The sequence below is a fragment of the Chrysemys picta genome, chromosome 21, assembly GCF_011386835.1.
Source record: "Chrysemys picta bellii isolate R12L10 chromosome 21, ASM1138683v2, whole genome shotgun sequence".
In the NCBI taxonomy this organism is placed as follows: Eukaryota; Metazoa; Chordata; order Testudines; family Emydidae; genus Chrysemys; species Chrysemys picta.
In genome coordinates this window covers 21,821,330-21,834,837 of record NC_088811.1, presented here as the reverse complement: position 1 = coordinate 21,834,837, position 13,508 = coordinate 21,821,330, and the positions used below count along the sequence as shown (strand labels likewise).

At 46.0% G+C, this 13,508-nt stretch overlaps 1 protein-coding gene across 3 annotated transcripts in view; it reads left to right on the top strand.

The window, feature by feature from the left end:
* The first annotated feature begins 3,488 nt into the window (after positions 1-3,488).
* The window catches only part of LDLRAD2 (low density lipoprotein receptor class A domain containing 2), a 37,179-nt gene continuing 27,159 nt past the window's right edge, over positions 3,489-13,508 (top strand). For all 3 annotated transcript variants that reach the window (XM_065574967.1, XM_065574966.1, XM_042856245.2), the window contains exon 1: positions 3,489-3,621. In XM_065574967.1, coding sequence (XP_065431039.1) covers positions 3,489-3,621 — 133 coding nt within the window. The remainder of the gene's footprint in view (positions 3,622-13,508) is intronic.

The window sequence follows — 13,508 nt, the reverse complement described above, 5'->3', positions numbered from 1 at the left end:
CCTGGTTCATGATCTATGCTCTTAATTGCTCAATTCTAGTTATCAAGTACACAACTCTTCCCTTTTCTCCAATTTCTCTATTGCCCAGTCCCGCTACGACTGGGATAGATCCACCTGACACCCTTCCCGGTCAACCGGGGTGGAGAGAGGAATGCTAAACCCCTCTCCGGTTCTCAGACTTACTGCGGCTGAGAGTAGGCACACTTTCATACTCACACACATACATCCAGACTGGCCACGTACGTGTATAACGTTCAGAGAAGGCGCTGTGCAATCTCCAACTTGCTTCCTCTCTTGGGAGGGCAGTTCTTTTACGCCCTGGGGTCTCCTGGGGCGTCTTTTCAGTGATTCCAGTCCAGGCCGGCTGCCTGTGGCTTCTTCAGCGTCCCCAAACCACGCCAGCTCCAGGGTCGCAAAGGCAGACTGTTGAATCTGACTGGACAGTTAAGCTTTGCAAAATGTAATCTCAGCACTGTAACTTGTATTGCCTTTGGTTTGACTAGGTCTATATTTTTTTTTCCCACAGCCAGCTGGGGCCGAAAGCAGTTTTTCTTTGTACTTAGCCTGGTCTGCATTGATTCTTGACCTTGAACGCAGATTAACTTTCTCTTTATCTCTGGACCAAGCTGAATTTCAAATTAACCCGTTCCTTTCCTCAATAGACAAATTGCTCCCATTGTGTGTCAGAGGCTTTTTGGTGATTAAAAGCTCCTCTGAGATGTATGATCTTATCTAGATTGAAGGTACCTTCTAGTGGGCATTGTTTAGATGAATTTTCACGCGTGTAATGATTCCAATTCTCTAAATACCTGCAGGTTTTAGGACCATAATGTACGTACATGAAATAAGCTGGGGTACACCTTTAGGGGGTGAGGGGGAATGCTTAGACTGTCCCCCACCCATTTTCCAATCACACACACAGGGAGGATGCCCTGTCTGCTCTAGCAGCACATAAACTAAGGATCTCTCCCTACAGGGTACTCACACAGGAGAGGCTAACGAGGATGGCCACGACCCTCCTACACCTCCCTTCAGCAAAGAGCGTCGGCTAGTCTCAGAGAGACGGCGCCGCTTACTCTCGTTGCATCCAGTGAGATGATCAGACTGTCAGTGGCTCACACAGAGAGGAAAAGGGGAGGGAAGATGGGTTCACACACTCCTAGACCCAGGTAGCCTCCTCGCCGGACGATGCCAGGCCGAGTTAGCCCACCGTGGGTCAGATCTCCTAAAAGATCCTCTAGTTACCGGGCTTGCGTTAGAGTAGTTCTGGTCACGAGCCAAAAGACTTTGCAGAGTACTCTGGGCATCTTCCAGTAACTCTCAATTCACACACACACACACCCCTCTCTATCTCCAAATACCACAATGCATCTGTACCTCATGTCCGGACTCAATACACTAGGAGGCAGTAACAACCCCTCTTGAGGCAGTAACAACCCCTCAGCACCAGTGCATACCTATGCATCTCTCTTATGCATATGGGGGTGGCCAAACTAACAGTTCCCCAGAACCACATACAACTACCTTATTGGGGATGGCAAAACAATTCCCCAGAACCGCTCTGCATCTGATCTTGCTGCACAGTCAATAAGTTCGGATGGCGTGAGCCCAACAGGGACAGACGGCCCCAGGGACAGTCCTCCTCTGACACCCCAATAGAGATTTCAAAAGGTCTCCTACCTCTATTGTGGCGCCATGGGATTTGAAGGGGAACGATCCGTAGTAGCTGCCGGTGCCTCTGCGGATGTTGCCATCCCAGACGAGTCCCCAAATTGTCGGAAAATAACCGAGTTCTCACTTTTTGTTTGGGTACAGCAAGTCAGATACTTTATTTTCTCTCTATCAATTGCGCAGAGGGAGAGAGCTAAACAGGTCTCTCGACAGGTAAACAATTACAGCAAGCATTTATACCTTTTGTTACAGACAATAATGAGCAACAGTTGCATTTTGTTTATATGTAGGTCATTCTGATATCTTGTTTTGCTCACTAATGTAGACTCTTAGTCTACAGTCCATATTATATTATCTACACAAGGTCGCAACAACTTCTCACACAGTTCTTTCCCACTCGCCTCACACATTCCTCGCTTCTACAAGTCTCGCGTTATTAGGGTTGCAGTTAGCCTGACTCTTGCTAACGAACTGTCATGCATTGCAATCCCCTTCCTGTCAGTTCTTTCTCTGCTTCCACATTACAAAGTTCTGCAATTTCACATTTGAATTCCTTCAGAACTCTTGGGTGAATCCCATCTGGTCAGGTGACTTATTACTGTTTAATTTATCAATTTGTTCCAAAACCTCCTCTAATGACACCACAATCTGATACAGTTCCTCAGATTTGTCACATAAAAAGAATGGGTCAGGTTTAAAATCTCCCTCATGTCCCCAGCCATGAAGACTGATGCAAAGAATTCATTTAGTTTCACTGCAATGGCCTTATTGTCCTTGAGTGCTCCTTTAGCATCTCAATCATCCAGTGGCCCCACTGGTTGTTTAGCAGGCTTCCTCCTCCTAATGTACAGTACTTTAAAAAAATTGCTATTACTTTTTGAGTCTTTGGCTAGTTGTTCTTCAAATTCTTTTTTGGCCTTCCTAATTATATTTTTACACTTCATTTGCCAGAGTTTATGCTCCTTTCTATTTTCCTCACTAGGATCTAACTTTCACTTTTTAAAGGATACTTTTTTAATCTCTCACTGCTTCATTTACTTTGTTGTTTAGCCACAATAGCACCTCTTTGGTTCTCTTACTATGCTTTTAATTTGGGATATGCATTTAAGTTGAGCCTCTGTTATGGTGTCTTTAAAAAGTTTCCATGCAGCTTGCAGGGATTTCACTTTTGGCCAGGGCCGGCTCCAGGCACAAGCCCAGCAAGCAGGTGCTTGGGGCGGCCAAGGGGAAGGGGTGTTCAGCGGCGTTGATGGGAGAGCTCAAGCACCTAACGGAATCAGGGCCTGAGTAGTTTCCATCAGTTCTAAATCAGTCCTGAGCCCATCCTTTTCAGCCTGGATCTCCGAATACCTATCTTGTTAGGGCCGTGGCATGTCCATGCCCAGCAGCTATGCCCTCATCCTCACTGGCTAGATATTGTCCATATCGGTTTGCTGGCACCATATAGATGCCTTTTAGTCTTGTAATGGATTGGAGGTTCCTAGGGCAGCATGTTTTATTGTTCCCCTTGGCTCTTCTACTGCTCCATCAAATTCCCATAGTTGCCATGACTACCCACCAACACAAATCCTGACCGTAAAAAGCAGACTGAAGCAAGGACAAAAGTAAAGCTCTAGGAGTCATTGTGCCTAGACAAGAAAGAAGTCCTCTGCCTTTTAATCAACAACCGGGGCTGCTGCCTTTCGCAATGAGCAGATCAGCTGCTCCCCTTTGTTCCCATGTCACAGCAACCTCCAGCTTGATTTGCTCACTGAAAGCTAGGAGGTCACCACACTCCTCAGTCTACCAGCTGCTGCTGGCCTGGCCAGTACTTCCTCATGTATCGCTGTAGCTTGGGATTTGGGGCTCCTGAAAAAGGAAACACAAAGATGGGGGGACACTTGCATATGCTATCAAAGTGGCTGGTTCTGCTGAACTTCACGGCCTTGGAGGTCTCATCCATAGAAACAGGTATGGTGGTTTTTCCAGACTGCTTCTTTTGCTCCCCAGCTGGGCTGATCCAGAACTCGGGCTCTCTGTTTGGTTTACTTGTAGAAACCTGACTTTACACTTGAATCTAAAGTGCATATCTGACATGCACTGTAGCCACACTCCTTCCTATCTTCGCATAGGTGAGAGCTAAACAGTTTCACTAGGATGGTGAGAGATCTGTGCATGGCCTACACAGATGCTGCTATTTTTCCTGGTTTAAAAGGCGGCTGCATAACACTGAATGATTCATATGGTCTGAGGGTAGACAGGCACCTGTGGCTAGCAGGTGACTATCAGTAGTTTCCCAAATCATGATTGGCTGTGCCCCTGTGTGTATTTGCCTGTGTCTCCTCACTGCTAGTTGCGACCTTTCTAAGCATGGAAGACACTTGGCACACTTCAAGGGCCCTGATGTTGTGCTGAGCTGTGCAATGACACGTTGGCATTCACATACAGCTACTTGACAGACTGTTTGAAATTAATATTTTTCCTAGGGTGTTGAGTCCAAACTCTCATTCACCGTGCAAGAAGAATCACTGTTACCATCACTTCTGCAGGTGCAAATCAGGAGTAACTGCTCTGGTTAATGGAGTCCCACCAGTGTGAAACTGGTGGAAATTAGAGGAAAATCAGGCTCAATGAGTCCAGCCAGGCAGTATGAGTCCTACATGGCATCTTCTGTCCAGGGAAACATGACTGAGTAGTAGGTAGAACCTATTAATTTGCCTTGGAACAAAATTTTCCCCTCTGTTCTGCAGCATGGGTAAGAGATCCACAGTGTGGACTGGAGAGCAGCATTTTGACTTTAGTCCTGTGGCTGAATGCAGCCCTCTCTCACCCTTGTGCAGCCCCAGTAAACTGCACAAGGAGCTTGTATAGGTGTGACCAAGTGCTGCATTTGGCTCTCTGTCACATCCAGGTCTGGTTAGCCAAGACAGTGACAGGTGCCTTAGCAGCACCATAGACAGAAAGCTATCTATTGTCCATTGTGGAGCTGTACTGCTAGAATTATCAACAGCTATCTTACCATAGAGAATGAACGCATTCATTGCATGTAATTCACCAGCCCAGTAATCTTACTGGCCTAAGCAAATGTTAGTTTGGAAGTGGTGGCTCCCCATCAGGAGGTGGAAACATTAAGAGGGTGTTTCTAGAGCGGAGTCCAGGAGTCAAACCCTTTGGGGTAGGAGCATGTAAGCGGGCCTGCAGCACCTCCTGCTGGTTGTCTAGGGAATCATTTCGATCCAGCCTCCAAAGCGCCCTCTACAGGCCGGTGATTCACCTCCCTCCCAGGACCCCAGTGCCCCTTGTCCCCTGGCAGTACTCACACACACTGGGTCTCCCCTCCCAGGGGAACTCCCACCCACTAACCCCACCTCACCACAGTGTAAGGCTACTGCCAGTCACCAACTAGCCTCCACTCCCTGGGGCAGACTGCAGTGTCAGCCACTCATCACTGGCAAGGTTGGGTTTGGACCTGCTGCCTTGGCCTATCTCTGGGCTGCCCTCTGCAACCCCCAGTACCTTTAGCCCAATGCTAGGCCACAGCCTGGGGCTCTCCAGGCTGGAGCTCCCCAGCTCCTCTGCCTTTCCCCAGCCTTGCTCTACTCAGGCACCCTGTCTCAAGCACCCTGCAGCCAGGCCCTTCTCTCTCTGAAGGCAGAGAGAGACTGCTGAGCTTCTGGCTCCCAGCCTCTTTATACTGGCCAGCTGGGGCCTGATTGGGGCGTGGCCCAGCTGCAGCTACTTCCCCAATCAGCCTAGATAGTTTTTCTTCCACAGCCCCAGCCCTCTGCAGGGCTGGCTTTAACCCTTCCCAGGCAGGAGTGGGTGTTCACACCGCTACAGAGCGTTAGGTGCTTTCTTGTGTTGGATTTAGTACTTTAATACCCATGAGGAAAAGCGGGGAAGTGTTTGGAGGTGATGAAGGAAATTCCATCACAACCCATTTCCTCTGGGTTTCAGTGAAGTTCACTTTGCAGGGTTGTTTCCTACATTCCCTTCCCCTGGGAACTGGAATGAACTGGGGTCAACAGACAGAAAGACATCTTCCTCAAGGAAGCATCTGAGAGGGGCACAGGCTACACTGGGAGAGGAGGATGTAGGTCGGTGCATATGTGCTGGAACTGCCGCACCCCCTGGCTTGAAGTGGTTTCCATCATATCTGGGGCTTACAGTTTGGTTCAATGGTTCTCAGCACCCCACTATACAGTGTTCCAGCACGCCTGGGTGGGTGGGCAGGTGGACAAGGGCACATAGACCCCAGGAGAGTTTGGAGTGCCCTCATCACCATGTCCTATCCTCTGGGTAACTGTGTGTGTGCTGGCTGCCCCACACTGGGCGCCAGAGCACAGCACAGAATGTTTAACCCATTCAAGGTTTTCTCTGCTGTAATGGACTTGCTGTAAAAAATTAGAGAGGGAATCCTGGTCCCATAGGAAGTTTTGCCATTGATGTCAGTGGGGCCAGGATTCACCCAGACATGGATCTGAACTGGCACCTCCAATCCAGTCCCCCCTGTGTTTCAGGTGGGGTTGGATTTCTCTAGCCCCCCTTCACTGCTGGGGAAATCACTGCTGAAGGCTTTGGAGGAGCCAAGTCCTCATCCCTCTGCAAAGTAAGCTCCACTGTACAACTTCAAAGGGTATTTCAATAGCAGGCTGCAGGGCTTATTGCTCCAAAAGAGCTGTCTCGGCCAATGATTTGAGATGTAATTGGATAAAAATCACCTGCATAGGAAACAAGATGTTATGGCATCAAGGAGACACAGCCCTTTGGCATTGACAAGCAGGCGAGCGGACATATGCTGGCACCATAAAGTGCCTCCCCAGCCAGCGCTTCCCAGATATGTAAATTCTTCACTGTGTGGGCTCCCAGAGGCACAGAGCAGCATTGTTCAGGGCTCGGTGTGTAACTGCAATGCCATGGTGGGGATGTGTGTGTGGACACCATCCACTGCAGCTCTTGCTCTCCTTGTGAAGGACCCAAAACAGAGCTGGACACGCCTGCTCGGAAAATGATCTTCAGTTCATGGAGCCAGCTAAGCTTTTAAACTAAGGACTGGGGGAAATTAAACAGGTATGGAGGAGCATGTGGTTTGGACAGAGACATCCCTTAGGGGAAGATCTATTAATGGAGATTCTTTATGTCCTAGTAAGGAGGAGAGGATGGTAGATGATAAAATACAGGCAGGATCTCATAAGAAACAGTCAAATGAAAAAAGTCCCATTCAATTACATCACATAGTGGCAGACAACTAAAAAGTGACAAATTTTTAAGTGCTTATATGCCAATATTAGGAGTCTTAAATAATAAGATGGGTGTGTGACGGGTTGGATCACAGAACCCCCCGGGGAGCTGCCACCTGATGTGCCCAGACTACTTCTACCCCTGCTTTCCCTGCCAGCTCAGGACTCCAGCACCCTGTCTTGCTGAGCCAGACACTCCCGTCTGCTCCAACAAAGACCCAGGGTCTGAATTACTTGCCCCAAAGCTGCAGGTTTACTTGAAAGCAGCTAACAGAAGTGTTCCTGTTTTTAACACTCAGCTGCCCAACTTCCAATGGGGTCTAGACCCAAATAAATCCGTTTTACCCTGTTGTGAGAGTTTGTGCCTCTGGTTACCAGGTAATGCGGCCTAGTGGCCAGAGTCCATAGAGTTGCCCCAGCTTGCAGGGCAATGCAGCCTAGTGGCCAGAGTCTATCCCACTCTGCTGAGCCCCGGCCTCCGGGCCCTAACTGCGGCATAGGACCTTGCCACTGGCTCAGCAGGGGGGTCCTACTGAAACACACTGAGGCTTGCTGGGGGCAAGGTACCAGTCTATCACACACACACCCCCCCGGGTCACTTCCTACCAGCTTAAGCGTTGAGGTCTCCCACGAGTCTCTAGGTTCCCTGCGGGCCTCCGGGTTAGTCGCCTCCCCAGGTTCCTCCTGTAGTAGGGCTTCAAGTCGGCCTGGAGAGGCTTCCGTCCCCGGTGCCTTCACAAGCGGTGGCTGGTCTTTCACAGGCGCTTCCCAGTCAGGTCCTTCCTCACCAGCCCAGACTGAGCAGGACTCCCTCCTTTTATACTCCCAGAGCACTTGGAGCATGCCCAGTACGGATGGGGCAGGACTTCCGCCGTCAGTGCTACTGGCCTGATGCTGCAGGGGCTGGTGCGGGGCGGTGCTGCCCTGTCACACCTGTATAAAGCTTATACAGGGTAAACTCATAAATTATTCGCCCTCTATAACACTGATAGAGAGATATGCACAGTTGTTTGCTCCCCCAGGTATTAATACATACTCTGAGTTAATTAATAAGTAAAAAGTGATTTTATTAAATACAGAAAGTAGGATTTAAGTGGTTCCAAGTAGTAACAGACAGAACAAAGTAAGTTACCAAGCAAGATAAAATAAAACGTGCAAATCTATGTCTAATCAAACTGAATACAGATAATCTCACCCTCAGAGATGCTTTAGAAAGTTTTTTCCTCAGACTGGACACCTTCCAGGCCTGGGCACAATTCTTTCCCCTGGTACAGCTCTTGTTCCAGCTCCGGTGGTAGCTAGGGGATTCTTCATGATGGCTCCCTTCTCTTTGTTCTGTTCCAGCCCTTTATATATCTTTTGCATAAGGCAGGAATCCTTTGTCCCTCTCTGGGTTCCCACCCCCTCCTTCTCAATGGAAAGACACCAGGTTAAAGATGGATTCCAGTTCAGGTGACATGATCACATGTCACTGCAAGACGTCATTGCCCACTTGCCAGCACACACATATACAGGAAGACTTACAGGTAAACACAGCCATCTGCAGACAATGGTCCTGGTTAATGGGAGTAATCAAGATTCCAAACCACCATTAATGGCCCACACTTTGCATAATTACAATAGGCCCTCAGAGTTATATTTCATATTTCTAGTTTCAGATACAAGAGTGGTACAGTTCTACAAATAGGATGATCACACTCAGTAGATTATAAGCTTGTAATGATACCTTACAAGAGACCTTTTGCATGAAGCATATTTCAGTTACATTATATTCACTCATTAGCATATTTTTATAAAACCATATAGACTGCAACGTCACAGGGTGAACTAGAGTGCCTTGTATTAAATGAAGATATTGATATAATAGTCATCACCGAAACTTGGTGGAATGAGGATAATCAATGGGACACAGTAATATCAGGGCACAAAATATATCGGAAGGACAGAACAGGTCGTGCTGGTGGGGGAGTGGCACTATTTGTCAAAGAAAGTGTAGAATCAAATAAAGTAAAAATCTTAGATGAACCAAACTGTACCATAGAATCTCTATGGATAGTAATTCCACGCTTGAATAATAAGAATATAGCAGTAGGGATATACTACTGATCACCTGACCAGGATGATGATAGTGACTGTGAAATGCTCAAGGAGATTAGAGAGACTATAAACATAAAAAAAATTCAACAACAGTGGGAGATTTCAACTATCCCCATATTAAGTGGGTACATGTGACATCAGGATGGGATAGATTCTAGGACTGGAAGGGACCTCGAGAGGTCATCGAGTCCAGTCCCCTGCCCGCATGGCAGGACCAAATACTGTCTAGACCATCCCTGATAGAGATTTATCTAACCTAGTCTTAAATATCTCCAGAGATGGAGATTCCACAACCTCCCTAGGCAATTTATTCCAGTGTTTAACCACCCTGACAGTTAGGAACTTTTTCCTAATGTCCAACCTAGACCTCCCTTGCTGCAGTTTAAACCCATTGCTTCTTGTTCTATCCTTAGAGGCTAAGATGAACAGGTTTTCTCCCTCCTCCTTATGACACCCTTTTAAATACCTGAAAACTGCTATCATGTCCCCTCTCAGTCTTCTCTTTTCCAAACTAAACAAACCCAATTATTTCAGCCTTTCTTCATAGGTCATGTTCTCAAGACCTTTAATCATTCTTGTTGCTCTTCTCTGGACCCTTTCCAATTTCTCCACATCTTTTTTAAAATGCGGTGCCCAGAACTGGACACAATACTCCAGCTGAGGCCTAACCAGAGCAGAGTAGAGCGGAAGAATGACTTCTCGTGTCTTGCTCACAACACACCTGTTAATACATCCCAGAATCATGTTTGCTTTTTTTGCAACAGCATCACACTGTTGACTCATATTTAGCTTGTGGTCCACTATAACCCCTAGGTCCCTTTCTGCCGTACTCCTTCCTAGACAGTCTCTTCCCATTCTGTATGTGTGAAACTGATTTTTCCTTCCTAAGTGGAGCACTTTGCATTTGTCTTTGTTAAACTTCATCCTGTTTAACTCAGACCATTTCTCCAATTTGTCCAGATCATTTTGAATTATGACCCTGTCCTCCAAAATGCAGAGATAAAGTTTCTTGACACCTTAAGTGACTGCTTCTTGGAGCAGCTAGTCCTGGAACCCACCAGAGAAGAGGCAATTCTTGATATTTAGGCCTAAGTGGAGCACAGGATCTGGTCCAAGAGGTGAATATAACTGAATCGCTTGCTATAGTGACCATAATATAATTAGATTTGACATCCCTGTGGCAGGGAAAACACCACAGCAGCCCAACATGGTAGCATTTAATTTCAGAAAGGGGAACTACACAAAAATGAGGAAGCTAGCTAAACAGAAATTAAAAGGTACAGTGACTAAAGTGAAATCCCTGCAAGCTGCATGGAAACTTTTTAAAGACACATAACAGAGGCTCAACTTAAATGCATATCCCAAATTAAAAGCATAGTAAGAGAACCAAAGAGGTGCCATCGTGGCTAAACAACAAAATAAAAGAAGCAGTGAGAGATAAAAGAGCATCCTTTAAAAAGTTAAATCCTAGTGAGGAAAATAGAAAGGAGCATAAACTCTGTCAAATGAAGTGTAAAAATATAATTAGGAAGGCCAAAAAAGAATTTGAACACCTAGCCAAAGACTCAAAAAGTAATAGCAAAAAAACCCATGTTAACTACTGTACATCAGAAGCAGGAAGCTGCTAAACAACCAGTGGAGCCACTGGACGATCGAGATGCTAAAGGAACACTCAAGGACAATAAGGCCATTGCAGTGAAACTAAATGAATTATTTGCATTGGTCTTCACGGCTGAGGATCTGAGGGAGATTTTAAACCTGAGCTATTCTTTTTAGGTGACAAATCTGAGGAACTGTATCAGATTATGGTGTCATTAGAGGAGATTTTGGAACAAATTGATAAATTAAACAGTAATAAGTCACCTGACCAGATGGGATTCACCCAAGCATTCTGAAGGAACTCAAATGTGAAATTGCAGAACTACTAACTGTAGTCTGTAACCTATCATTTAAATCAGCTTCATACCAGATGACTGGAGGATAGCTAATGTGACACCAATTTTTTAAAAGGGCTCCAGAGGTGATCCCAGCAATTACAAGCCAATAAACTTGACTTCAGTACCGGGCAAACTGATTGAAACTATAATAAAGAACAGAATTGTTGGACACATAAATGAACATAATTTGTTGGGGAAGAGTCAACATGGCTTTTGTAAAGGGAAATCATGCCTCACTAATCTATTAGAATTCTTTGAAAGGGTCAACAAGCATGTGGACAAGGGGGATCCAGTGGATATAGTGTACTTAGATTTTCAGAAAGCCTTTGACAGGGTCCCTCACCAAAGGCTCTTAAGCAAAGTAAGCTGTCATGTGATAAGAGGGAAGGTTCTCTCATGGATCAGTAATGAATTAAAAACAGGAAACAAAGGGTAGGAATAAATGGTCAGTTTTCAGAATGAAGAGAGGTAAATAGTGGTGTCCTCCAGGGATCTGTGCTGGGACCAATCCTATTCAACATATTCATAAATGATCTGGAAAAAGGAGTAAACAGTGGGGTGGCAAAATTTGCAGAAGATACGAAAGGCTTTGAGCCGGGGCAACTGCTTCGAGCCAGCAGCCTTATAAAAAAGCAGCGAGTTGCAAACTGAGTGAGCTGCGAACAGAGGAGAAGCAAACAGAGGGAGTTTACCTTGGAACCACCCGAGAGGATCTACAGTGAGTGCTGCATTAGGGGAGCTGTGTTGTGAGTTGGTGGGGTGAATATCGGAGTGTCTATCTGCTGTGACTATTTGTTTGACTGGTACTAGTTGTAGGGCCTGTTTGACCGTGTGTTTGTTTGTTTGAAAAGTGTGAATTGGGAGTGCTTTCTTACAGGTGGGCCTTGAGTGGTTGATTGGAGGGAAGGCTTTGAGCCAGGGCAACTGCTTTGAGACAGCAGCCTTGTAAAAAAGCAGCCAGTTGCTAACAGAGTGAGCTGCAAATAGAGGACAAGCAAACAGAGGGATTTTGCCTGGGAGTTCGCCTGGGGGGCATTCCCACAGAGTTTTTGCCTTTCAGGCTTCTGTGAGCCGTAAATACATCTGAAGAGGCTCTTAGAAGGAAGACAATATGGATAGTGAGCAATCAGCTGTTGTGACCTGCACAGGATGTGCCATGTTTGTCTTTCTCCCAGAGGATAGAAGCCACTTCTATAGATCCATGGTCTGCCCACATCTTGAATACTGCATGTAGATGTGGTCACCCCATCACAAAAAAGATATATTGGAATTGGAAAAGCTTCAGACCAGGCCAACAACAATGATTAGGGATATGGAACAGCTTCCATATGAGGAGAGGTTAACAAGACTGGGACTTTTCAGATTGGAAAAGAGATGACTAAGGGGAGATATGATAGAGGTCTATAAAATCATGACTGGTGTGGAAAAAGTAATAAGGAAGTAAAAAGAAGAACAGGAGTACTTGTGGCACCTTAGAGACTAACAAATTTATTAGAGCATAAGCTTTCGTGGACTACAGCCCACTTCTTCGGATGCATAATAAGGAAGTGTTATTTACTCCTTCTTATAACACAAGAACTAGCTGGAATTGATATGCAAACTAGACACAATCAACTCAGGATTGAATAAGGACTGGGAATGGCTGAGCCATTACAAACATTGAATCTATCTCCCCTTGTAAGTATTCTCACACTTCTTATCAAACTGTCTGTACTGGGCTAGCTTGATTATCACTTCAAAAGTTTTTTTTCTCTTACTTAATTGGCCTCTCAGAGTTGGTAAGATAACTCCCACCTGTTTATGCTCTCTGTATGTGTGTATATATATCTCCTCAATATTTATTCCACTCTATATGCATCCGAAGAAGTGGGCTGTAGTCCACGAAAGCTTATGCTCTAATAAATCTGTTAGTCTCTAAGGTGCCACAAGTACTCCTGTTCTTTTTGCGGATACAGACTAACACGGCTGTTACTCTGAAAAAAGAACTAGGGGTCACCAAATGAAATTAATAGTCAACAGGTTTAAAACAAACAAAAGGAAGTATTTTTTCGCACAATGCACAGTCAGCCTGTGGAACTCCTTGCTAGAGGATGTTGTGAAAGTCAAGACTATAATAGGGCTAAAAAAAGAACTAGATAAATTCATGGAGGATAGGTCCATCAATGGCTATTAGCCAGGATGGGCAGGAATGGTGTCCCTAGCCTCTGTTTGCCAGAAGGTGGAAATGGGTGACATGGGATGGATCATTTGATGATTCCCTGTTCTGTTCATTCCCTCTGGGGCACCTGGCATTGGCCACTGTCGGAAGACAGGATACTGGGTTAGATGGACCTTTGGTCTAGCCAATATGGCTGTTATTATGTTCTTAAGTTTGCCGCTCTCCTTTGCTCCTCTAACCCCTGGGAGCTTACCAAGAGAGTCTCACCTTTGCATGCCAGCCAGGGTAAATTCTCAAGGATCTGTCCAGTTTTGCTAGAGTCAGAGCATCAATGGGACCAGCAGAGGCTCCACTGGGATAGAGTTTGGTGTCTGGTACAGACCTCCAGGATCTGATTTGGATATGGATAGAGACCTCTTTAATATT